Source organism: Solanum tuberosum, unplaced genomic scaffold (assembly GCF_000226075.1).
Source record: "Solanum tuberosum cultivar DM 1-3 516 R44 unplaced genomic scaffold, SolTub_3.0 scf00555, whole genome shotgun sequence".
NCBI classification, from domain to species: domain Eukaryota; kingdom Viridiplantae; phylum Streptophyta; class Magnoliopsida; order Solanales; family Solanaceae; genus Solanum; species Solanum tuberosum.
The window spans coordinates 155,455-182,409 of NW_006239476.1; the positions used below are offsets into that span (position 1 = coordinate 155,455).

The window sequence follows — 26,955 nt, forward strand, 5'->3', positions numbered from 1 at the left end:
AAAAAGTAGCACATGATTGGTTCGGCCTAGTACACCCAATAATATAAGGAATGGCTTTATATGCGTTACAAAAAAGTTCCTTTTCAAGCAAACATCGGAAGAGACAACAAAAAGATGCTCAATTTCCAGCTTTTTGATGCTTTAACAGAAAGGGGGGGAAAACAGCCTATACCATCCAAAATCATTTTTTATAAAACAATTTTTTTCTCCAATATTCTTAAATACAAAACATGAAGAGTAAACATCTGTTATTTCTCACTTACCTAAAAGTAACTACAGTCGAAATCCTAATGGCTTTCTTAATTAAATTAGGTTGAGGCTTTTTACGTGAAATTTTAGAATCCTTTATAAAGTCATGCAATTTTAGGCAACCATACCCACCTTGGCACAAATTAAATTTGACTTTCTAAAGAACTTAAACAGCATGTAGCATAGCAAGTTTTAACTTATTTTTTTATATAGTTTGGGAATCGAGAGGATATACCATTCTTGTCACTTAAGTGGTTTCTGTATTTCTTTAATTTTCAACACACTGCTTTAGATTTCATTGCCAATTTTGACTGCTTTAACAAGTTTAACTCCCTCTCTCATCACATTCATGTTTTTTTTTCTTTTCCCTTGCTATACTTGTTTCACCAAAGTTGTCGACCACAAAAATAACAAAACTGAAAAGATCTGGGTATCCAGAGAGAAGTCGTGAGATTGTTTCAAGTATAAAGGAACCCTCCTACAGCAACAAACATATGAAGGGACTATCCACATCTTTCTTGTTGGCCAAAGCTGTAAACAACTATAGCATAATTTACTCGCGTGCATCTTCACTCTGGCAAAAAAATGTCCTAAATTGCGACCAACCAGCTCAACTCTGCTTTGTGATGAGCTCAATGTCCGCTCCAACTTCAGCAATCTTTGTGTCTTTAGATGCCTTTGCCGCTTTTGCAATATTTGCAACATCAAAGTCCATTGCAATTCTTTTGACAACACCCTCAAGCATCTATTAATGAGAGATATTATGAATTAAATAACAGGCTTTGAGGCATATTTCCTACTTGGAATTCAAGAAAAGACCTACGAGAGTACCAAACATACCAGTGATCCTATGGCAACTAACGCCCGAAATTTTGCATCAGCTTCAACACTTCCCTCTTCTGCAATCTTCAGGTAGAAAAGATATTCCCACCAAAAGTGCATTAATATTTTGTTTCTCAGTAGACAGTGAAATGCACGGTAGCGGGGAGACAGAATTCCAAAGGGGAAGGGGAAGGGGAAGGGGAAGGCAGAAGCAATCACTAAATCGTAAAAACCTCAAGTGCAGCCGAAAGAACTTGAGACTGTCCCTCTTCATCCTTCTTTTCAATCAAGAGTACAGCATAGCTGCAAATTCAATAAATTACTGGGTTAGAACAAGAACACAAAAGAACTTGTGGAAGCTGGATAATATGAGAATAAGGGCAGTGCAGAAATAGATATATATAACCATCTGCAGAGTTTACTTCTGCTCCACTGCATATAAAGTCCAAAACATCATGTGACCCATTTCAAAACATTAGTTAGTAGTACACAAGTGAAATAGCTAAAAAGAAAAGGCAAAAGGATTAGATTATAATCAGTTCATCCCCCAGAAGCCTAAATGCAATACAAATTTTCCGTGCATGCTCTACCTAATAAAAGGATGAATCTATAAGGAGGCCATCCAGCATTTCACTATGACTACTGGTCTAGCGGCAAATCTGGAGAAATCAAATATTTTCATAGCTGGTGTTGAGGATGATACAAATAATAGCCTTTCGGATTTGACTGGTTTTTCCCTGGGATCTTTCCCAATAAGATACCTGGGCTTACCATTTTCTCCAAAGAAATGGAGTAAACTGGAGTGTCACCAACTACTGGAGAAGATCACTGCTGAAGATATGTTCAGACTCTGCTAGACATTTATCATATGTTAGAAGGCTACATGTTATCAACTCAGTCCTTTTTTCACTATACAACTTCTGGGGCCCAGTATTCATCTTACCCTAGAGTGTGTTAAAGGCAGTAGATCGGAAATGCAGGGAGTACCTATGGGGGTTGTGGGGGGTGGTCTCAACATCAGGGATTGTAAGTTACGGAACATTGCTTCTGTGGGTAAACTTGTGCGGCTGTTAAATGAGAAGAAAGATGTGCTTTGGGTTAAATGGGTGCATAGAGTAAATATGGAACATACTGTAGATTTTTGGATGCAGACCCCTTCAGGTGGATTGCAGTTGGTACAGGAAAACCTTGCACAAACTAAAAGGTGATATGGTGAACTGGTACATTGATAGTAAGTACTCCTTGGCTGCTAATGGCAAGTACTCAGTACTGAGTTACTTATCTTAGCTTGAAAGTAGGCCTGTTTGGAATCTAGCAAAGTGTATATGGGGTGCAGTGACAATTCCTACACACAGATTCATTCTCTGGTTGGAAGTGCAGGGAAGAGGCTTCTAACTAAAGATAAAACTGCTAAAGAATGGAACTCATTGAGAAACTGATACCTGCTGCTTATGTGACTGATACCATGGAATCTGCTCATCACCTGTTTGCTTGAAAGTGATTGGACTACTGCATTAAGGGACGACTCACTAGATGGTTTGGGTTGGCTCTACAACAGCATGATGTTGTAATATCTCAACTCAAACTAAAGAGCAAGCATTCAAGGAGAATGAAGAAAGATATTGTAGCTGCTGAACTGGGAGCTTTAGTCCATACTTGGATAGCTAGAAATTGGAAGATGTAATGGGACCACATACTGTGCAAAGGGATACTATCATACAACAAATACAACTAGAACTTAGAGAAAGAATTGACATGTACAGAACATCAAAAAGAACTAAGAAATGTGGGTTTTCATTGACAAAATATGTAACCGATTTGTTTTTTTGAGGCCTCACATGTGTGATAGCCTTCCTAGAAAGAAGTCAAGGAATGGGGTGTTATCTGTTTGTTTTTTGTCTAAGGTAATATTTCACAGTTATTACCAAAAAAAAAAGGGATGAATTTACAGAATAAGCTCCTTTTTCTCAGAGAAATTTTTACCTAATTAACTCTGACTACACTTCCATGGGGTCAAGCAGAAAAAAGAAGAAGCTGATCTTAATATATAAATGTAGACAACAAACAGAAACAGGGATGAGATAAATGCACAACAAAGTCGAAAGAACTAAATTCTATATTTCTGGGTAGCGTCTTGTTTGTGGGGGAAATTCTGAGATGGTTTGGAATTGAGTGGGTGATGCAAGGCACTGTGAAAGAACCAATGTTTAGCTGAACCTTTAGAAGAAGAAAGAGAAGACGCAGCAGCGCATGGAATGTTGCTCCATACTAATGTGGACCATATGGAGAGAGAGCGGAATACAAGAGCTTTTGATAGAGTTGAGAAAGATTTTGTTCACTTGAGAAATACTCTTTTTCCCTTATTTCCTTTTGGTGCACCCATGAGGTTCCTAGTTGAATCAAAGATTGGTATACTTTTTGTATACAGGAGCGCTTTTGCCCTTCTTTTAATGAATTAGTTTACTTTAACTATAAAAAAAAATAGAGAATTCTATAAGTTCACATTGAAGGGAGAGACTTGGATTTTTAAGTGTAAAACTAATCTAACACAATAAATACGCATGAATATCCTCAAGGATACAGAATATTTGTCATGGATGGTTATTAAAACTTGGACAGACATTATGGGAGGAACTACTGGTAAGTAAGAGAGGGAGTGGACTCAATATCAGAGAGCTGAAAACCCAAAACAAGAGTTTGATGATGAAATGGTTGTGGAAATTTGTCTCACCAGAAGTATCTCTATGGAAGGAAGTAATAATAGAAAAATATGGCATGGAGGATAAATGGATGACAGAGGTGATCACCAACCCTTACAATTGTAGTGTATGGAGGTCTATCAGGAACCTATGGCAGCTGGTCAAAGAGAGAACAAGCTGCAAGGTGGGCAATGGAGAAAAAGTAGCTTTTTGGAATGACATTTGGTGTGGACAGGAAGCACTCAAACATACTTTCCCTGTACTACATAGTCTGAGCCAAGGACAAGAAGCAACAGTGGCAGAGTTATGGACAGGACAAGGGTGGAACCTGTTTCTAAGAAGGGGACTAAATGATTGGGAGATGACAACCATAGCAAGATTTCATGATACAATGCAAATGGCTACCAATCTGACAGGAGAGGAAGATAGACTAGTATGGAAGGGGGAGAGAGGGGGAGAGTTCACTGTAAAATCAGCATACAGAGAACTCAGGTCTACGGAGGAGCAGCATGCAGGATGGCCCTGGAGGATGATCTGGAGAACAGAAATTCCCTACAAGGTGAATTACTTCACATGGCTCTTGGCAAAGCAGGCAGTCTTGACACATGAGAACTTAAACAAGAGGAAACCCAATCTACGCTCTAGTTGCTATCTATGTGAAGAACAGGTGGAGACAGTCAACCATCTCTTTTTACACTGCAAATGGACTGATCAATTGTGGCAGATGTTTATCCAAAAGAGGAAGATTAAGTGGACAAAGCCTGGGAGTATTATAGAAGTCCTACAATGCTGGAACAGGGATGGAAATGCAGGAAAAAATGAGAAGAGATGGAGGATTGTCCCAGCTTGCATTTGGTGGACAATTTGGAAGGAAAGGAATCAAAGATGCTTTGAAGGAAAACAGAACAATATCCAGAAGATAAAGACTAATTGCCTAGGGCTTTATTATTTTTGGTGTAAGCAAGTAGTGATAGGAGATGCTGAAAATGTGTTTATTATTGACTGGTTGTAACTAGAAGATCCTAGGAATGATGTAAGTAAAACTTTTTGGAGGGGGACTACACTTTGATGTAGTATACCTGTGGATATATAGAAGTAATGTTACCTTTCTCAAAAAAAAAAACTTGGACAGACATTTATTGAGCTACTTACTTGAGTATCAATGTTGAATAAGCCAACTGAACATTTTTATTGGAAGACAAGTAACAAGTGGAATAGGCATCCAGAACCTACAAGGACAGCAAAAGAAAACAAACACGCAAATCACTGTTATAACCTGTACAAGTCAAATAAAAGCTCCAAAATATTGGATAAAGCAAAAAATGGTATAGGAATATTATGTACATATTCAGAGCAAGAAAATAAGGAAGCTAACAATCAAGTTTTCAAGTTGAGCAGAAGAGATCTATACAGCCTGGGCACAAGAAATCCCAGAGGATCTACATCAAACAGGAAGCAATAAAGATTTTTTATTTTCGATTGGTGGGAAATAATCAAAAGACATCTATGCCAGTGTCCTCACAATCCAATGACCCCAAGCATTTACCAGCGACCATCACAGAAATACAAGGAAACACAAAGGAAATATTCTCAAAAATAATTAAATATCATATTTTTTTCTCAAAAATAATGAACTCTGAACAAATTTAACTTTCAACGAGAGAAATCCTATCAAGTATGGTCGCCGTAGAATTCAACATAGAAAAATCACTAACCTCCCCACGATGCTTTAACAGCCAATCATGATAGGATTCATTCTTAAAGAAGTTGGTCAAAGCATGAACACTTGTCAGAAGATTTGCAGGAAGTGGAGGACTGGTTGTAACCTTCTTGATCAACTCCATAAGCACATCTATGTAAAATTAGAAAACAAATCACTACGAAAGACACATTGTACTAAAATTGGTGATCACCACCATGGCCCATGCAAAATTAATTAGAAGATCTAGCATTTCAACTTGGCTAAATTAACAACGGAAACTCAAGATTCACCCCCTCCCACTTTGCATGTTAGGCAAGGGGCAGAAGACAGCATTCACCATTTATAACTCACTCACAGATACAGACTAATAACAAGCATGGTAAGTCATAAAGAGAGCAAATTCAGTACCATTCGCATTGTTGACATGCTTGGAAAGTACAGCAGCACCATCAGCGTGTAGTATGATCATCCTCAAAATATCGATTACTGCCAACAAAAATGAACAATAAGATTAGAAGACAACCTTGATTAAGAATAATCAAGTTAGGATTTGCATAATCGCAACCATGTTGAGTTCCTTCATAGTGAAGGACTAGCAATCTAGCATAGCATCAACCACTTCACAGGAACAAGTGAACAACTTTAATATCCTATGCATATATAGCAACTGAAAAATATTGAAACTTCCACAATCTCTTTTGAGTCTGCTTCTTGTCAACAACTTCCATTTCTATGATCAAAGATGGAAGAATTTACATGAAACAGTTCAAATAATCCATTATGTATTCAATAAAACTAAGTAAATTGTAGTTTTGTTTTCCACTTATTCTTGATTTATTCTCCCATCAAATACTTTTTCGTAAACACAAATTTTAGTAAATAAGAAACACTTTGAACACATAAGAAAATAAAATACAAGTAATCCTAACCCAAGGTAAAGCCTATGAACTAAACTAATCTTTTTACTCTGATAGAGATGAAATCTGATCATCTACTGTTTACAACTCCTTACAAGAAAAAAGAGAAAAAGAAACTGAAATATAAGAGTACAATTTTTACTTGTGTCATCTGACAACCACCTGAAATTGCTTAGTTTTGGCACCTACAACTCCTTACAGATGAACCATGCCAAAGAGAATGCTACGGGTTAGAAGGAATTGATTATCAATTTCAAGCCTGTTCTGTTGGAATCTTATACCTGGTGCTTTAATTTGAATTTCCTGGTTTAATAATATTCATAATGAAAAGTAGTGTTCAACTGATGAACATCATTTCCATAATTTAGACAAAACAGGATGTCCGTACAGGCAGCTAGTTTTTGGAACAAAGTTTTGGTTTTGTTGTGGGTTCATTATTCAATGCCTACACTTCAAATATTGCTAACAATTTAAATACTATATTTCAGAAGAAACGGTCACCTGGAAATAACATCGTCAGTGGCCAAGATTTTAGAACCTTCAGCACCATTACAACATCATCGTCTGAGAATTTACTGCTATGGTAGCGTGATGTGTCCTTCAAAACATGAATGATAGAAGCCAGTCTGGACATATCAGCTTCAGTCAATACCATATGTTTTTGCTCCTTCAGGATGATTTATTGAACAAACGTGAGTAATGAAAGAAGAAATAGAAAAATTGAACCTTCTCAAATCTCATATTCTGAACTTTATAGCAAAAAAAAGTATATTGGCATTTCGTATCATAAGGACTTCAAACACTGCTTAAGCAAATTAAAACTCGATCAATAAATAGCAAGAAGATGAGTAGTCATCTCAAAATGTTAGTTTTTTTATTGTTTTTATAATGTTTAGTTAAAATATTTATCACGGTGCAAAAATAGTTTCCTAACAGGATATAGAATTATAACATTTTGTGAATGGCAGGACAAGAAATAGTTTATACCGATTACAAACACAACTTACTGAGGCAGATAGTAAAGTATTATTGAACTCTGAAACTTTCTTGAGGATACCATCAAATTGTGCTGCATCAAAGACAAGCATTCCTTTCTGGAAAGAAAATGAAAGAAAAATCCTGGTATAAGTAAAACAAAACCAAAATATCTTTTGTGTTTTAAAGTAGCAAAGTGCTCTTTCATCAGTTCAATACTTCATACAAGCAAGCTCAATTTTTCATAGTTTTGCATGCACAATAATTGACTAAATGGTGTGGTTGGTCTCTTTTCTGAAATGTAATATTATAAATATAGTCAAACATATGACAGTTGCTTCATATTATTTTGACACTATTCATTTCTCCACACTTAACTTCAGAGAACCACAACAGGGGAAAATCCATTCCATATGTTTGTATCATTAAATTCATCCATATATAGCATACTGATAGTGTACAATAAGCTTTTTTGTAGTGTATAATAAGTTTACACCATCATAATCCATAATTACCTTTTATCATATACTAGAACAGCCTACAATCCTGACAAAAGACAAACTGAATTGTGCTACTGTGATCACTGAATACTACACCGAGTCAAATAAATCTATTAGCTATTTCCTATCATAAAAGATCTAGAACAACGTAAAGCTATGACTGCATAGAAGCCACAAGAGCTCACTGCTTTGAAGTGCCAAAAACAAATTGACACCCTTCTAATTGTCATATCTGAAAACCCTCTTGAAATATTAAACATTCCTTTCACAAAGATTAAGCAACTTGTATGTGCAGCACTAAAACCACATATACTAACTGTATCACACAGAACATACGAATTCTACATTGATCATCTTTACTATGCTTTGCTGCACTTGTGCCTACAGTTTTATAACTGGATGTACATGAACATTCAGTACAAGGAGACCATTTGACTGTCTGTAGAATGATTCTGGTCAACTCGTTTGGTTCCTCTATAGAAAGATTACCTTGGGGACATGCTTAAAAGTAGGTTTTGTTGCTGCAAGTAATAATGACAAAAGTAAGTTGATTTTATAAATAGCCAAAAAAGGCAAATTGGGAAACAAGTAAATTTTAAAATACTTCAAACTTACCAACTGGCTTTGAAGGTTGACCAGGTGTATAAGCGCTACCTGCAAGTAAGAGATAGGAACAAATATGAAACATGTTTTAGTACCACGAAAACAGTGGGACAAAGTGGAGGCAGCAGCAAAATCAAAATCAAAGTATTATTCCATAACCAAATAAATATTTCTTACTGCCAGTGTAGGGGTCATGGAATGATGGATCCGGAGTAAACTGTTTCTGACCAGTATTTTGAAGAATGAACTCCACAATTTGTTCACGGTAAGAAAGAGGCAGATTCTCTTTGAGTAGCCACTTGTCAGCAACGTCATATGGATTATCTGTCAATTACTCAAAAGAAGTTTTGGATGTCAGGTCACGAAGAGTTGTCTAAGAAACAGAGAACTTATACCCCTTCAATTTCTAAGAAATTAGATAGAGATTGATGACAGAAAAAGAACGCATAATCCTCAAAACATAAAAATCCATGCAGAAGTCATGCAGGACCAATTTTGAGAGAAGAAACACATACACTTTTAACTAACCTAAAAAGTAAAACAGAAAAAGGTTTATAAGGATGAAGAGAGGATAAAATACACACTTCATTTTGAGAGAAGAGACACATACACTTATAATTAATTTACTTAATCGTATCTTCAAAACAGCCCCTTAAGTACAAGCCTGACTCTTTTACATGAGCCGAGCACATGAAGAAACTTTTTTTATGATGGGAGGCAGTGAGACTCGAACCAGGACCTTGAGACTCGAACCAGGACCTTTGCTTACTCTGATACCATAATTAGGTGTGTGATCATCCTCATCTAAAAGCTAAATTACTAGAGAGAGTACAGTTCTGATTTATTTACTTAACAATGTCTTCAACAACACGGACACGTCTTTTCTGGGGAAAATTCCCAAATCTTTCAAACTTAATCTCCTCAGCTTGCTTCTAGAGTTTCATCTTCTATTCAAAATGTGGTTTAGTTAAATGCTATTTGTAAGTGATACAACCTACTTTTGAGTGTCAAATGGACAAGTTCACCTGAATTTGGGCGGGTGAAAATAGGCTAAATCAACGAAAAGGTTACACTTTGACTGGGATGAGATGAGTCAAAATGGGTTAAACAATGGGCCACAGAGCAACTCACCCAATTGTGACCAAATTTTAATTTCTTTTCTGATAATTTGATGAATTACAAAACAAAACTAATAAAACCTTTTGCTCAATATTATGGCTATATTTAACATATCAAACAATAAAATTGAAAAGCATATACTGACAAGTTTCTTTATTGGTTAATATGGGTAGAGCATATTTACCCCAAATCAATCCGACTTTTAGATAGGTCAACTTGGATTGTGGAAAATTGACCTGACATAATATCCCAATCTGCTTTGGGCAGGTCATATTTTCACGGGGTAATTTGTCCACCCCTAGACCTACTTAAAAACTCCAACCACAAACAGTTTAAGCATAAATTGTTTTTTTTAAGTTAGTCGTACTAAATTATATATAATAAACACCAAAAAAGATTTTTAAAAAATTGAATGAATAAACAAACAATAACAGAAGGTCCAAGAAGTCCTTGGCTTCTTGAATTCTCTCTTTTTCCTTCCAGGAATTAATATAATTAAAAATTCTGATGATTTTAATTCAATAGCCAAGAAAAACCTAAATTATGCCATTAATGGTTTCATGCCTAAATTATATCAAATAGGAAACTCACATAAATATAGATTTTTTATTTTGGTTCGTCATTAAGTAAATGGCATGCGTATAATGATCGGAAGGCAGTAGTGACAATCGCAAATACGTTCCCCAATTGGATAAAACATTTTCCAAACCTATCCACAGTTCCCAGGGTTATTCCAAGTGATGCAGAACATAGACAAACATAACCATGGATGCTAACTCTAGAAAAACTCAGAGGAAAATGTGGCCAAGTAATACAAGTTCACCATGCCATGCCAACAAAACCTGAGAGGAAGACCCCAATTCCAGATACTACAGAAACATCCCTCCTCAATAACTCAGAACAGAAAATTAAAATACCTGAGCGATTGCAGGGCAATTTGCGAACAGGTTCACCATCTCCAATATCAACATCGAACACTGTATCCAAAGAACAAGACAAACGGTGATTGGAAGTAAAAAGATGATATAAAAGACCAGTGTGAAGAGGGTAGAGCAGAATAAGCAGTGCTGACCATGATCATATTGGATTCCATCAAGAAGAGGGCGTGACATGCCATCATCGGGGCCGTCAACCACTTCACCAATCTAAATTGATAACAAAAAGCATAAGAACAACAGCATGCGTAATTGCTTATGACAAAGGCATCAAAAGTATGTAGACGGGCTAGTAACAGAAAAAGTCAGAAACTACTCAAGTGCAATTTTGACAACACAGAAGAACATAAATCCACAACAAATGCAGATCCTATAAAATGCAGACAGTGACATAAGCTAATACAAATTAGCTATAAGGATGTTTATGCATATTCAGACCAAAATTTTACCTATAGAGCACAAGAAACAATCAAATATACACTAGTAGAGGATCACACCTTCCCAACTCCCTGGGTATCCCCAGCAAGAAGGAAACACAACAAAGTAAAAAGCCCAAAAAGACCAGTAATGAAAATGACCAAAAAAATTTCATATAACCGCGGTGCCCAGGCACCTCAACTAATTTCACAGGGTACCTGCAAACCTCCCACCAGCAGCACGTACCAAGTAACTATATCCACCAAGGCTGGGACAGATGGGAAGAAATCAACAACTAGTGTTGGGATTTGAACTTGAGACCTCATGGTTCTCAACCCACGTCATTGATTACTAGACCACACCCTTGGGTGCTGACCAAATATATGGAGAATATATCATTGAAAGCAAAATACAAACATAAACATTATTATTACTTTATCCCACTTTTGCTCCATCATATTCCATGCATACGCCACTCCATTGTCTCCTTCACGGACAACTTTGGTCTGTCCATCACTAGTACCTGCTCAACACATCAAAATAAAAGTGTTACAGTGAGGAGAGAACTTCAATCCAGCTTTCACTTCCAATCATAAAGGTTTCAGGCAGTGTCAGATATTCGATTTTTCCTATTACCCTTAGGTTCTTTTGAGCAGGTTCTTAGTTTTGAATATTGAAATAGAAGAAAAAACAGTCACATAAGCAACTACTAGTTCTTTTCCATTTCTACTTTTGATGGGTCACTTACCCAACTTCTACTCGAATTCCACACTTCTTTTTAATTGGTCCAACAGATGATTGAAACCATTGATACTTAGGACAACAGCAATAGGCACTATCATATTCACCTGGGGTTTGTAAGGCCTCAAGCCCAGGAAGCTCTTCCAATTTCAACCCTCCAACTCTTTTCCTAAGATAAAATGAAATATAACTTGAATTAGACCACCTATATATAATTTGGTATCCAAAAAGCAATGCATTTGTGAGCATCTTTTAATTCAACAGCTGCATGTAAGAGATAATGAACAGCAAGAAAAACGTTTAGTTTTGACAAACTCCATGCACAAACTAAACCAGGAATTTAGAATTTTCTAAGAAAGCAAGCACCTTTAGAACCCAAAAAAAGGCAAAGGTGAAAACAAAAACATAAAGATAACATGAAAATTGTAGACTTGTGACAAAGTGATTATCATTAACAAGCGCAGCATGCCAAAGTATTTCATCTTACACTATGAATCGCACAAAAGCTTTACGCCAGCCGAAAGGGATACAGTAAGGACTAATCCGAATCCCAAAGATATGGCGGGAAAGACAAATTAGAAGAGTCTGGATGCCAAACCTACAGTAAGGACTAATCCGAATCCCAAAAAAATGGCAAGAAAGACAAATTAGAAGAGTCTGGATGCCAAACCTACTGAGCGTGTACTGTGAGAGTTGGGCAGCATATGACTCTAGTTCTAGCGGGTCAGCAATCTTATCCTGATGGACAGTCCAAATGCGCACCACACCATCAGAGCATGCGGTCACAATGTCGCCGTTGTCTAAGAACTTGGCATCCCAAACACAGCCGGGATGCTCTAGGCTTTGGACACAGACTCCATCTACAACACAGTGATTTCACGCCCACCATTAGAGGGAGACAATCAGATAAGAAATATCACAATGTAAAAAATCAAGGAAATAGAGGACATTTACAAATCGCAGTTAGGATACAGCAGTGACTACTAGGACTTAGGTATTTGAAAGACAGTTTTTCCTAAACTCCTTTAATGCAACTGTCCTTTGCCAAAGGAACCACATTAAAATAAAAGGGGGGCATGTGGGGTCACAGTAGCTACCAGCAAGCATTCACCATCCAGTACATTAGTGTTTTTTCATTATACAGGAAATTACACAATAAAGGGTGTGGTGGTCATGATACATTTCCCCCCTTTATATATGAATAACAGAATGAGAAGAGAGCTTCCAATTGTCCCATCAGTAATTTAATGACCTTTGAAATGCTATTATGTAATAATCAGTGCCTAATTGAGGAGACCAATGCCAGTTTTAGAAGAGCAAAGAAGAAGAAAGAACAAATACAGCAAAGTCAGAGGCTAAACTCCAAAGAGCTTCACTTGAATAAGCAACAACCAAAATAGTTGCATGCACTATTCCAATCTTCACAATTTACAATAAATGGTTTTTATCAGCCATCATATTTCTGAAACAAAACTTTACTGGTTAAATAGACAGAGCTGCATATATTTGATCTTAGCCAAAAGGCTGAGATAGGTATGGCAAGAGCTGCATATACAGAAACATCATTGTGAAAAAATGTACACAACTACAATGGATGAATTACAATATTACCTTTCCAGATCTTCACAAAACGATCCTCACTGCCACTGACAATAAGCCCAGAGGCATGAGCATCAACAGAATAGACAATAGAAGTGTGACCAACCATCTCCAGTAAAACTTGACCACTAAGTTCCCACAGCCTTATGGTACTGTCAAAATGAGATATGCACAGATTAGAAATAACAATTTGTTAGGAAGGAAAAGGACCAAAAAAACTTATTGGGAGATTAAACTAGGGCTCTGTGAGATAACCGAATAACTTCAGAATCTTAACCATGCACCTAATAAACTGGTGGTATGAACTATGAACCCTACAGATGAGAATAGTAGAAGGAAAAGCACAAAAAGTAGAGAACCTACAGAAAGAATTGATTCTTTACGAATCACACCCAGACATCTATGCTAAGTCAAGTGCTAAGGGGGATCTCATGAGTGCTAAGTCAAGTGCTAAGGGGAATCTCATGAGTGCAATAATAGTTTATCAAAAAACAACATTCGTGATCTCAGTTGTACAAAGTCACTTTTTAACCCTTCAAACAGTCTCCAATTCCTCTCCATCAATCACCAACATAACTGCCAATGGAGCTATATCCATGTTCTCCATCGTAATCCTCCTTTTGAAGATCCAACTAAACAATTTGCTTTACAGTTGCCGGATTGACGTCGGACTTAATAAACCTTTAGTGTTGACCACCACAACTTCCTCACAACCGCAAATCCACTAACAGAGTGACCCACATCTTCTCCTGAAAGTTTGAAAATGTAGTATACCAACTGTTCTATTCTAATTATATGATTCTGCTTTTATATAAATTACATACAGTTTCTGGAGTTCTTTTACCTCTAGATCTTGTAAATTCCTCCTGAATCTCGGGTCTCACAAGGTTTTTCATCTTCAAACATGTGCACTTGATTGAATTATCATGCTCCACTTACATGAGATGCTGAAAAATGGTTGGAAAAGGCAACGCTCAAGCTGGCATCCATCTGTGCTTCCAGGAATGATCTCTACCTCTTTTCACTAATTTGAAGTTACTGTTGCCATTGAACTCTTCTGACCCCTACCATACTTTCTGGAATCACAACTCTCCATAAAGTTTATACCCTGTTGTTAACTTGTTATATCTCCAAGCACTATACCCTAAGAGTCTTTGTTGAATATCCATTAAAACTCCTACTCATTCATATGTATTCCCAAATGATTATCGTAATACAAAGTTACACGTATACACCATGTATTGATATCAATTTTCACTGCAAGGATCCTATGTTGCTCAGTTCCTTCAAAAAGCTTGTTTCACTTGTGTCGATCCAACACGATTTGGTTGTGGTGTGGCGTGTGTGAGATCTGCACCGGATTTGGTAACCTAACTTGGGTGCTTCAACTACACCTATGGTGAATAAGTATAAGTTGATTGGTTATTCAGTTTGAGCTTTGATTTATATACACACATAAAGTACTAAAATACTTTGTGATTACCCGAGATAACTTGTGAAAAAATATCAAGTGTTCACAAAAAATTTATTTATTGCATTTAGCACTGCAATTAATTGTCGAAAAGTACACTTATATATGTTGTAACATACATTTATAGTCGTATCCAGCACTCATACCTGTATTCCAATCCATACCCTTGAATCCTAAATTTATGTGATGAAGAATCCAAACTCTAGATCCACAACTGTACCAGATATCAACACCGGTATCCAAGCAACATAGGATCTACTGACACAACCTCTCTCACATTGAACAAGCTATTGAGATTTCAAATAATAAACGGGGAATAATGGCAACTTTATCACGAGAGGTGTGGTTATATTCTATACAATGCCCTAAATATTGCCCAATCATTGTAACGCCCAAAATGAGCGAATATGATATTCCCCAGTTCTTCCAAAAGAAACACTAAACATGTCACTCTTGGCGACGTATTAATGTGTGCAATTTATCTTTGCTGTCTTTTCGTAAGCAAGACGAATCCAAAAGGAAAGAAAGAGGTTAACTTTCCAGCTACACACACAGCTTACTCTATAACAAAGTATGCCAACTCAAATAAGACTCCTTTATCATTTGGCAAGACGAGAAACAGACTATTGCTTTGATTCTCATCTCTTGTCGTACTATTTACTAAAGTACAAGACATAAAATTCCATTGAGATCCCACATCAGAAGTTCTTGTATTTTGTACTAAAGGTCACCAAGCATAACACTAGAGATCAAAAACAACTGTACAGAAAAAAGAGATGACAATATAAAGCAAAACCTTACCCATCATGGGATGCAGAAAGAATTCCTAGACCAGGCACCGCGGCAAGGCCCCGAACAGTGTCTGAAAGATGCAACATTTCATAAGCGCATATCACAAGCACAGCATGAAATTTTTGAAAAGGACAAGACGGGCAAACAAGAATAAGGAGTTGCATGGAGTACACCGCAAATAAAGAAAGCAATCGGAACAAGTAAACATGCTTTTACACAGAGAAAGATATGTATAATAAGATAGAACGATAATGACCTAATAGAGATAGAATGATTAAACTCTCACGGGAACAGCCTAAATGTCAAATGCTACTTCTGGAAATCACAACTTTTTTAATCATGAAAGTCATCACACCACACCACCCATATTTATATGTGTTTCCTTTTAACAAATGCTTTCTTAACATCCATACTTAAAGAGAGACATTAACAGAACTTGAATAGATGGAGAGGGAATGTAGCACATGTGGTTTAAGAAGAGATGACAAAGACAAACAAATACATAAATGTCACAAAATATCCCAAAGTCACATTCATATGAATAAAGCATGCACCGAACCTGTATGCCCAGAAAAAGTGTGTATACATGCTGCTCCCTTCCAAAGCTTCAGTGTTGTGTCACTTGAGCCTAGTATCAATGTAATCAACATTATTCAGGCAACGCTATTCGATATAAAACCTAGTTTTTATAGTATCAACCTACATATTATCTTGATGACGCTAAAAAGGAGAAGTTTCAATAGAAATGCAAATAACTTGATATTTGGATGAACTGATAATGCAACGAAGTTTTAAGATCTTCAAAATTCGAAAGAGTGTCGAGATGAACAGAAAAATTAGAAATGCCTAAAAATGTAAAACTTCACTTGATACCTGTAACAAGCTCGCCTGAGGGAAATTTAATAATTGCTTGGATTGCTGCTTTATGAGCTTCCAAAACTTCAACCTCTTGGCCCTTCCTCCATCGTCTTAATGTACTGAGATAAGGAACATGAAAGCTTCAGACAAAAAAGTCCATTGACACATTGATAAAATTATATGCATGCCTCCCACAACATTAACCAGCTGGAAATTTTGGCACAAATGACAAGTAAGCAAACCATTTAACAAGGGGAACACCATGAAGGCATGCACCCAGTGAGGTATTTGAGAAGGGGAATACTAGACAGGCATGCATAACCACTAATTTGAACAACTAACGGCCATCGACCTTAACACATTGCAAGAAGGATGCTATCAGGACAAGACCTTGGCTGTACATTGCAAAGATCGGAAATACCCAAGGCACTCCAACAAACATGAACAGAAAAATCTGTCAACCCTACTTAGATTCCTTACCCAAAAAATATCCTACTTACAAATGCTAGTCATCCACTGTTAAAAGATACAGTTTGCAATTGTCAAAACCTCATGGTTCCTAAAAGAGAATCATTTTTTCTAAGTAGTTCCTAAAAAAGAGTCTTTGACCACACTCAACAATCAATATTTTTGAATAACCAAATGCGGTAATATAGGCAGAGCATTGAATCACTCATAAACTAACAAAAGTTCGAATTCTGTCTAAACCCACTCTATCTCCACTTTTTTCTGTAATCATGGTGTCTAGACCACCTTACGCGCACCTCGACTAATTCCACGGATACTTACTACCGCTCACTAGCACATGTACCTAGTAACTCCATCCACCAAGACTTGATCAACGGGGAGAAATCACCTAGTGCTTTTTTGTCTCTGATGAGCTCACTTTATCTCCCCTTTAAGATCTATTTCTGTACGTGCCGTAAAACTCAACTGTTGACTTAATGCCCATTGTCATTTGCGTACATTCTACCCTCCCCGGACCCCACTTTGTGGGATTTCACAGGGAATGTTGTTGTAGTTGTTGTTGCTGCCCATTGTCACTCAAATGAGAAACCTAGTATACACTGAGAGAGTACTATAATCGCTGATTCAATACAAGAAAAATGACAAGCAAATTCTCTTTTTTCAATTGTACAACTAGAAAAACAAAGGTCAATAGATTAGATTAGTAAGTGTGAGGAACTGTGCTATGAATAAATAGCATATTCAGTACGAAGAAATTTCACATACCAATCAACAGATGTTGATACAACGTCTGAGCCATCCAAAGCAATACCTGTAACTTGCAACTTATGACCCTTAAGTGTCTGAATTTTCTCTCCAGTAGACAAATTCCACACCAAGATAAGAGTGTCCATGCCACCAGATACAAGTCCTCCCTCAGGTAACTCCTCACTGGGAGCAACCCAAGCCAGTGGGCCAACAAAACTTGTATGCCCTAGCAGTATCTTTGACGTAGTAAACTTGCGGTGATTAGATTCATCTGGAGACCAAAACCGAATGGTTCTGTCTCTAGATGAGGTTGCAAAACCAACCTTGTCACAGATACATATACCCCGGACCTAGTTTTGACAAACAAAAATAATAAGAATTTGAAAGCTGATTCAGAAAAATTATCCACATTCCAAAGACAACACTTTCAATCATCACGGAAGATTTGTTAGTAGTGGTATTAACATTCAAGAATCCAATCAATTGTGCAACCAATAACTGAACTCTTAGGAACAATAAGTTAACCGGACTGAAATTCACATGTAAAGCCAAGAATTATTTATCAGAAGTTAGCTCATATCATTCATGTATCTAGAAAAAATTACTTCCACATTCCAAAGATTCATGTCCCTTGTATGCAAGAACAATTTTCTTGAATGAAAATATATTCTAAGTTAATTTTCTTGAATCACGGAATATATTCAAGAATCCAATCAATTGCGCAACCAATAAGTTCCTGGCGCTGAAATTCACATGTAAAGGCAAGAATTACTAAATAATCGTAATGCAAAAGAAAAGAAAGAATCATACATCGTCTTCGTGACCTGCAAGCTGACACCTTAACTGATACTCGGCAGAATCGATTTCCATAGTAATCTTGACGGAGGAAACTAGGGTTCCGACTAGATTGAGAACGGAATCACTTGCTCTCCAAGACTTACTACTGAGTTCTTTCCACCGTCTTTCCGCCTTCTCCGCAATTTTCCTTTATATTTATTTCTTTATTCTTTTCTTGTGTGAGGATATATAATAGCAAGCTAAACTTTACGGGGTGAGAAAAAGAAAAAGAAAGAAAACAAACTTAAGTAAAATTATTTTCTCTTTTAAGTTTTTTCTTTCGGAATTTTTACGCTATGCAGGTGTTAAATTATTTTAAATTAATGTATTTATTTTATGTAAAAAAATTATTTACGTACAAGTTCAAGAAGAAAAAAAATAGTGGTCTACTCTTTCCATTGAAGTTGCTATGCATTTTCTTCTAATAAAATATGACTTCTTCTAATTGTGTCCGTAAAAATGTTAAGTCCTTATATAAAATGTAAGTATATAAAAGATTTGAAATTATTACCATTAAAATATATATTTTGAGAAATAAGACGTATTGTGTTATTAGCTAGGTAAAAAAATAAAATTGCTTAATATTAGTTAATTGAACTTTAATAATAAGTCGAGTGAAAAATGCATATTATTATCTTAAATTTTATTATTTCAATATTTGACGTAAATTTAATGTTGGTGTGACATTTTAATATTAATAAAAATATATTATGTCACATTATGTATTATGTTATGTCTATTGATAGATATTACATTTGTGTCTCTTTACTCTCATCAATTGTGGATAAAAGTGGTCATTAAATTTTAGTAATTTATATAACCACCAACTCTTCATTTCACTCATTATTTTATCTTTATGTCGTGTAACTTATGTAACATTTGAGCCATTCATTTGACAAATTTACTACCCACTATCTTCTTATTCATTGCAAGGAATAATTCATCACCTATAAATAGTGTGGTCTTCCTGTGTTAGGAATAAGAAGGAAGAGATGTACAAGAAAATATAGAGTGAAAAAGAGAGTAGTATTATATCGTGTATATTGAGTTAGTGTAGTGAAAGAGAAAATTGAGACAAAGAATATTTCAAGTCTTCAACTATATTCATTATACAAAAGAAAGTATTTATATGTTGAAGGAAGATGTTCGTTTGTGGAGCTTTGGACTCTTCAACTAATTCGGAGTTGTTGAGTTATACGACGTAGTTGGGCTGTTGTATCCTGGAGTGGACAAGTCAAGAGTGATACTGTTAAATCGGTATAGATTATGTCACAGTGGACTTGAATCTCCTTAAAGAGAGCGAGATATCTGCGCCTCAGTCTAAGAATTTATTTATTCATTTTTATCATTTTATTTTCAACTATAATATTTTATATTTATGATATATTACACTATTTAATTTAGTACGTACCTCTAATAGACTTGAAGCTTCAATTTATCACTTAAAAAGAACATTAATTTATTAGAGTAGTAAATAATCGATAACTCTTATTAATGAAATTTTGAGAAAAGGAAGAAATGCAAAGAGAAAAATTGGGAAACAAAAGGTTGCAATAAGATAAAATAATAAAAATAAATAAAATCGAATAATAATAAATAATAGTACCAACTGTTACAATATCAGTTTTTTCTTCCAAGTATATTATATTTTGTAATTCCAAAAACAGCCTTCAAACAAAAGCCCTAATTTATATTCGTCTCTTTGTTTCCCTTTCTTCTTCTTCTTCCATCTCTGCCATTGCTGAAGGTTTAGTTATATCCTTTCTCTTTGTTTCTGTTCATCTTTTCTTGTTTGTTTTACTTTTGTTTTGAATCTTTAGATTTAATTTTGTATTTGAATTTAATTTAAATTGAGTGTTGACCCGCATTCTTAGCTGCGCATGCACGTGTCAAAATGCTATCTGTTGTATATTTTAAGAATGACACCATCATCTTCTCCAACTACTCCTAAACCCTAATTCTTGTTCTCCGCAGAAAAATCAAAAACAGCTTTGAAAGATAGATGGATAACAAAGAGGCTTCAGAAAAATCATCTTCCCAGTAAGTCTGAGCCCAAATTAGTTTTAAAAATTACCAGAAAAATCAGTTAATACCGTAATTATATGTGGATGCAGGAAGATGGATAACCAAGAAGCTTCAGAAGCTATTGATGCACTCTCATTGACAGCTTCCTCATCCAATCCTTCCATTTCAGCTTCACAGTAAGTCAATATGCTCTCGGGGTAGTGTAATTTCGATTTGAGATACTTCTTTTTATGTTTAGTTATTGAGTATTGGAATGAAAGTGCATTGAATAGCATGAAAAAGATATAGTGGATCCAGATAGATGTTCCACTTAGTTCGGAATAGATGATTAGTTGTTTGATATTAGTGAAATAGGATTTTTATTTTTTGTTCGTCTATGAAAACCTTCCTTTGGTGTTTTTTAGTCTTGTTCATATGTGATATTGAATTTGTCGCATATTGATGTTTTAGGATGAGTTTGGAGGAAAAGTTCAAGATTGTTAGGAGTATTGGGGAGGAGTGCATACAGGAGGATGAGTTGATGAATCTTTTGGCAAAGAAGCCACAGCCCATTTGCTATGATGGTTTTGAGCCTTCTGGTCGAATGCACATTGCTCAGGTATGTAAACCTCAATTCCACCCACATTTTAACTGCAGCAATGAAGATGATACAAATTTGCCACTTGCCAAGTGTCTGGTTTGTAGAATGTGTGTGGCTTACGTTGTTTCACAATTCTACTTGAATCTGATTGTTTCCCCATTGTCTCCTGATCAGTAATCTACTTCTTTCAGATGCAGGGTTTTTTCACTTGTTAATAACATAAAATAAACGGCATAAAGAAAGAAAGAAACTCATTGGTTGACTTCAAGTGGTTTTCAAATTTGGGGATGGGAAGATTTGTCTTTGTTCTAAGGGGTGATGATTGACGAAAAAGCCTGAATTATTTCATATGAACTGTTTGTATGTCATACAATGAAATCAATCCATAATCAATTATTTAGATTGATAAGCATATACATCAGGTTAATGGAATTATTGGTGTTTCACTAGAACTTACTTTTAATTTCACCTTGCAAAATAAGAGCTTAACTATCATTTGTAAATTATCCAAAAAACATGACAAGTGCAGGAACTACTAAAAGTACTAAAGAAAAAGAAGAACAACTACTATTTCATCAGATGAGATATTCCCATAAAGTTGAAAACTAAGTAATAAAGGTTTTGTGGAATCTTCTAAGATGTTAATGACAACCAACTAATTATTGGACTTTCTGAAAAGGGATGTCAAATATTCAGAACCAAATAAAAAGCACTAGGCAATTAGATCACTGCAAGCTAAGTGATACATTGTTGAATAAATCATCAGGAAAATCTATATTTTATGCCATTCTTTCTTCCTGTTACATTTGTGCAGGTCAACTACTGAAATTAGTGGAGGGGCCCTTGTGCAGTTGTGTTCCTTTTAGCATCTCATGATTGTTTTTTTCTCTCTTTTGCAATTTCTTTGCTAAACAGGGAGTTTTGAAGGCACTAAATGTCAACAAACTGACTTCGGCTGGCTGCAAGGTGAAGATCTGGATTGCAGATTGGTTTGCCCAGCTAAATAACAAGATGGGAGGTGATTTGAAGAAAATTGAGGTTGTTGGTCAATATTTGATTGAGATATGGAAGGCTGTGGGAATGAATCTTGAAGGGGATCAAGTGGAATTTTTGTGGTCTTCAAAAGAGATTAACTCCAGAGCTCATGAGTACTGGCCTCTTGTTATGGACATAGCTCGAAAGAACAAGCTTCCAAGGATTTTAAGGTAAAGCCTAAAGCATTTGAACCTTTCTTATTTCTTCTGAAAAGGAGCAGTCAGTTATTGCTTACATGTTTTTTCTTTATTATAAGGTGCTGCCAAATTATGGGTCGGTCTGAGCAAGATGAGTTGACTGCAGCCCAGATTTTTTACCCGTGCATGCAATGTGCTGATATATTCTTCCTTAAGGTAACCTGTTTTTATAACTAACTATTTGGAAATATTTTCTTTCTTGTTCAGTTAGCTGGATAACTCAAAGGAGAATCTAAGTTGCTCAGTTAGTTGGAAGACAAATGAGGCTTGCTCGAGTGGTTGAGCACCTCCACCATCAACCGATAAGTTGAGGGTTCGATTCATGCTGGAGGATGAGTGGGAGCACTGTTGATCCTCCTGGGGTTGGGGTGGAAAAAAAGAAGAGACTTTTGGAAAAAAGGATAAGTCAAATATAAGCATCTTTTGTGAGACTTTATTAGAAAGAACAGAAGCACCTTCACTGTATTTTTTTAGGCATGCAAGCTACCCCCTCTAGTATCATAATCTACTTCTTGCTTGTCTTGGTAAACCCTGCAATGCTATTATGTTTCTTGTTTGTCTAGGTTTCCAATGAGTAAAATATGCATTGCCAGTTGTTCCTACTTTCTATGCATATAGCTGGCTTGCCTTGAGTTTCTAGTTTGAGTAAGCACATGCTTCTTGATATGGACAGATATGAGAGCTGCGTACTTTTTGTTCATTTGTTGCCTGTGAACAATTTGTGCTTTTGTTCAATTCTATGGTCTGCGTGACAATGGTAATTATTTGTTTAAATTATGATTGTACCAGCTAAATAAGGATATTTGTTGTTTATAGGCTGACATCTGTCAACTAGGCATGGACCAGCGAAAGGTTAATGTACTTGCAAGAGAGTACTGTGATGACATCAAGAGGAAAAACAAGCCTATCATATTGTCCCATCGTATGATAGTCTCTTTTTATTCTAGAATTCAAACTCTTTTTTTTTTTTTTTTTTTTGATTTGCACCGGGTGTCCGAGTCTCTTTGAGCCCCGACTAATCCCGGGGGTGAATTCAAACTCTTTTTTTACTTGACTAACTCTTCTGATATGTTTGTTTCCTTATGATCTTGGCGCGCAGATATGCTCCCTGGTTTGCAGGAAGGTCAAGAGAAGATGTCCAAGAGTGACCCCTCTTCTTCTATTTACATGGAAGATGAAGAGGTATCTTCAGATTTTTCCTCTGGGCTTTCTAGCTATATATATTTGTCACCTGTAACACAGTGCTACAATAGTTTTTAGGTAGAGTGTCAGTGTTCGTAATAGATTTTTCTAGCTGGTGGTTTCATTGCCTCCGAGGTCCTTGTGTACTGACTGTATTTTTTTCCCTGTGCCATGCATGAACACCTAAGGCAGAAGTAAATGTCAAGATAAAGAAGGCTTTTTGTCCACCAAAGGTTGTAGAAAAGAATCCATGTCTGGAGTACGTCAAGTATATCATCCTCCCTTGGTTTAATGAGTTCAAAATTGAGCGAAGTGCTGAGAATGGTGGTGACAGGTGTGTCATTTCCCGCATTTGCTCAAATCCATCTAGCTGATTTGCTAACTACAGTACAGTCATTTATTCAATTTGGCTCATTTTTCACTTTCTTCTTTTTCCCACTCTAGGACCTACACAAATTTTGAAGAATTAGCTGCTGACTATGAAAGTGGGAGTTTGCATCCTGCAGACCTGAAACCTGCATTATCAAAAGCAGTCAATAAGATATTACAGGTTGATACATTGATACATTCTTCATCCAATCTCTTCTGTAGTCCTTGTATTAACTACAAATTAATAAATTTGCAAATTTTGCTCTGTTCGTTTGCATCGACTCTTCATTTTGATATTCTACTTTTACTGTAGCAGCACTAATGTGAAAATAATATCTCAATTGTTGATGTTATTACCTCATAGTTCTTTGAGTTTGATGTATACAATTAATATAGTCCCAACATCCTAGAATAACTCTTTGTTTGTAGCGTATCTCATTTTTACTTGCTAAAAATAAATCAGCAATCAATCATATCGGCAATTTAATATCAACTAATACTAAATTTAAGATATTGCACTCTTGATGCCTAGTTACTGTCTCTCAAGATACACCACAAATTTTATTTGCTATAGTTCAATATATTTGTAATTCTACCTTTCTTTGTGCGCCTGACCTAGTTTTCAATGTGATATGCAGCCGGTGCGTGATCATTTTAAGAATGACCAGAAAGCCAAAGACCTTATGAAAAGGGTGAAGGTATGCGTTCTTGAATTTGCCTAAATGTTCTGTGTGTTAAATAAATTGTCTCATCAGTGTTAATTAGACTTTGTCACTTGGGGGGTCAGGGTACCACTGCTTATTTTTCAAAAAAAATAATTGCGAAGGGGAATATAGTTCCTTGATTCTCTCTTGAAGAAAGTGCAACTACTGTATATTTTAAGTTGCTCTGTTTATCAAAATGAAGATTATTGAAAAAGTAAATTATGATTGAATAATTGAGAAAGGTAATTCTTCTTAGACCATCTTGAAGTTGTGGGTTGGGTTACAATGATCCCCTTGTATCATTCCTTCGTCACTTAAACCCACCTTAACCCGGACTAAGCCATCAATGTTTATTATTTTTGCTGATAAAGTTGAGCCAGAGCTGAAATATGATGTTGTTTCTTATATCAAGTTTTCTGAATCCCCATGCAAGAATCACCATCATCTCTCTTCTTTTTTTCCCCGAACCTCATGTTATTGCTTTCCTTACTAGTGAGGCTTCTTGATACAAGAAAAGAGTAATCTGAATTATGGGCTGAGTTGAGAGTCAGATTTACCCCTTTTTTGAAAGGGATGATCAAATTGATTACTTCATTGAGTACATTTCTTCTTTTGCTAAACATACAATTTTTAATGAAAAAATGACAATGACAAAGCGCACAATGTAGGTGAGAATGGCAAAAACACATTCGTACCAATCACAGAAACACTGTTTCACATAGTCAAATGCACTCAAACATTTTACTCCAGTGTAGATATTCTGTAAGCAAGCTTTAAAAGATAATTTGAAAATTGAACATTCAGAAGCAATAGCACTATAGTATATCATTTTTGTGGCGATTGTCTTGACCGTATTAAATGGGGGTTGAGTGTTCAAAACTAGTTTCATGGCAACTTTCTGATCTCATTTTTTTCTGTGTTCTGTTGTGCAGAGCTACAAAGTAACAAGATGAGGTCTAGTTGAATGAAGTGTAAATGGATTGAGAGATGGTGATGGCTGTGTCTGGAAGTTCCATTCCGTTTCTCGCGACTATGCTTTAGTAACTTGGTTTCACAAGAAATTTCAACACCATTTTTGATTTAGTATTTTCTTGTACTTGTGTTGTTGAAATCCCTGAATCACATATTTAAATTTTGTCAACTGTAATTTCACCGAGGAAATGCCTCTGAAACATTTGTTTGCTACAACCTACACGCTGATTTCCAGATAGTATTTTTATTCAGCTTCTAAGTCTGGCATATCTCATCCATTTGATTGTACGTAATCATATACGATGATCTACTATGTGTTTTAACTATGTTTTTCTTCTTTTTTCGGACAAAATTTGAAGAAGAAAAAAAACTTATTGGCTAGACTTCCTCTGCTTTTACAGCGTATTTAATGTAATCCTATAAATGGAATCCGAAAAAATGTAATGTATATGGAAATCTTATATCTATTGTGTGAAGGTAGAGTGAAATAAAGTTTTAGTTAAAATAAGAGATAAAGTATCAAAAACACACCTAAATTATCTTTTTTTTTTAGTTTCATACCTAAACTATTGAAAGTATGAATTTCATATCTAAACTATCACTTATTAGTTTGAGAAACACACCTCAGTCTCAGTGGTGTGTAATGCAGTCTTTTTAAAAAAAAAAACCTTAACACATGACATTTCACATGGATAAAATATTTCACCTTGACAAAAATTAAATAATAAACTATTAATATTAATTAAAAATCAAAGTATTACTATCCCCCAAAAAGATATTTTTTTTTAAAAATAAAATTTAAATTATTTTTCTTACCCCATTCCACCACTTCCTCCCCGTACCCCCTCCTCCCGTCCTTTTTAAAAAAAAATGATTTTATAAAATATTTTTTACTTCACCATGCCCCCTCCCCCCCAAAAAAAAAAAAAAACACTCACTCATTCCCCAAAAAAAATTGATATTATTTTATCTTAAAAATAAAATTCTAAAAAAGTCTTGCGGCGGCAAGTAACAAATATCTTTGATATATATCTAACACAGAACGAGAAAAAAAATTGGAAGCGAAGGGTTATGTGGACTAGTGGATAGAATTATTTTTTTAAAATAAAATAATATCTAAATTAGTATTTGAGAGGGGGGGGGGGGAGGATGAAGTAGAAAAAAATTAAATACTTTTATAAAAGAAATTTAAACAAAAAAAAATGGGCACGGGGTGGGGGGAGAGGAAGTGATGGAGTGGGGTAAGAAAAATATTTTACATTTTATTTTATATAAAAATATTGTTTTTTGGGATAATAATTTTAATCTTTAATTTTAACTAATAATAATAATTAATTTAATTTTGTCAAGATGAAATGTTTTGTCTATCCCCCAAAAAGATATTTTTTTTTAAAAATAAAATTTAAATTATTTTTCTTACCCCAATCCATCACTTCATCC

The 26,955-nt window shown here is 35.6% G+C and overlaps 2 protein-coding genes across 3 annotated transcripts; one reads left to right on the forward strand and one right to left on the reverse strand.

Annotated features, from left to right (window-relative positions):
• Positions 1-481: 481 nt before the first annotated feature.
• On the reverse strand, positions 482-18,639 carry LOC102594856 (phospholipase A-2-activating protein). Of its 2 annotated transcripts, XM_006365444.2 has the most exons (22): positions 18,425-18,637; positions 17,633-17,964; positions 16,415-16,518; positions 16,101-16,169; positions 15,551-15,611; positions 13,291-13,430; positions 12,350-12,539; positions 11,787-11,848; positions 11,373-11,461; positions 10,659-10,731; positions 10,504-10,563; positions 8,645-8,791; positions 8,480-8,518; positions 8,354-8,385; positions 7,397-7,483; positions 6,891-7,056; positions 5,881-5,958; positions 5,486-5,622; positions 4,923-4,999; positions 1,305-1,374; positions 1,090-1,155; positions 482-994 (listed from the first exon to the last, which is right to left on the reverse strand). In XM_006365444.2, the coding sequence occupies exons 1-22, from the start codon at positions 18,482-18,484 to the stop codon at positions 860-862; spliced, it is 2,274 nt and encodes a 757-aa protein (XP_006365506.1). In that variant the 5' UTR covers positions 18,485-18,637; the 3' UTR covers positions 482-859. The 2 variants fall into 2 exon arrangements, 1 of the variants encoding a protein (XP_006365506.1); XR_001472145.1 differs by lacking the exons at positions 482-994; positions 1,090-1,155 and adding an exon at positions 2,514-4,849 and having other exon boundaries at positions 1,302-1,374; positions 18,425-18,639.
• A 1,470-nt stretch (positions 18,640-20,109) lies between these two features.
• Positions 20,110-25,791, forward strand: LOC102595197 (tyrosine--tRNA ligase 1, cytoplasmic). The gene is made up of 12 exons (XM_006365445.2): positions 20,110-20,198; positions 20,426-20,491; positions 20,566-20,652; positions 20,927-21,074; positions 21,972-22,261; positions 22,348-22,444; positions 23,105-23,210; positions 23,388-23,470; positions 23,659-23,804; positions 23,915-24,020; positions 24,478-24,537; positions 25,476-25,791. The coding sequence occupies exons 2-12, from the start codon at positions 20,454-20,456 to the stop codon at positions 25,494-25,496; spliced, it is 1,182 nt and encodes a 393-aa protein (XP_006365507.1). The 5' UTR covers positions 20,110-20,198; positions 20,426-20,453; the 3' UTR covers positions 25,497-25,791.
• The last annotated feature ends 1,164 nt before the right edge of the window (positions 25,792-26,955 follow it).

Excerpts from the sequence above, each read along its gene's own strand:
- LOC102594856 (XM_006365444.2), bottom strand. The coding sequence starts at position 18,484 with ATGGAAATCGATTCTGCCGAGTATCAGTTAAGGTGTCAGCTTGCAGGT. Across the intron at positions 16,519-17,632 it reads GTATCAACATCTGTTGATTG|TACATTAAGACGATGGAGGA; the intron begins GTATGTGAAATT and ends TCCTTATCTCAG. Across the intron at positions 10,564-10,658 it reads TGGAATCCAATATGATCATG|TGTTCGATGTTGATATTGGA; the intron begins GTCAGCACTGCT and ends CTTTGGATACAG.
- LOC102595197 (XM_006365445.2), top strand. The coding sequence starts at position 20,454 with ATGGATAACAAAGAGGCTTCAGAAAAATCATCTTCCCA. Across the intron at positions 20,492-20,565 it reads TCAGAAAAATCATCTTCCCA|GAAGATGGATAACCAAGAAG; the intron begins GTAAGTCTGAGC and ends ATGTGGATGCAG. Across the intron at positions 24,021-24,477 it reads CAGTCAATAAGATATTACAG|CCGGTGCGTGATCATTTTAA; the intron begins GTTGATACATTG and ends TGTGATATGCAG.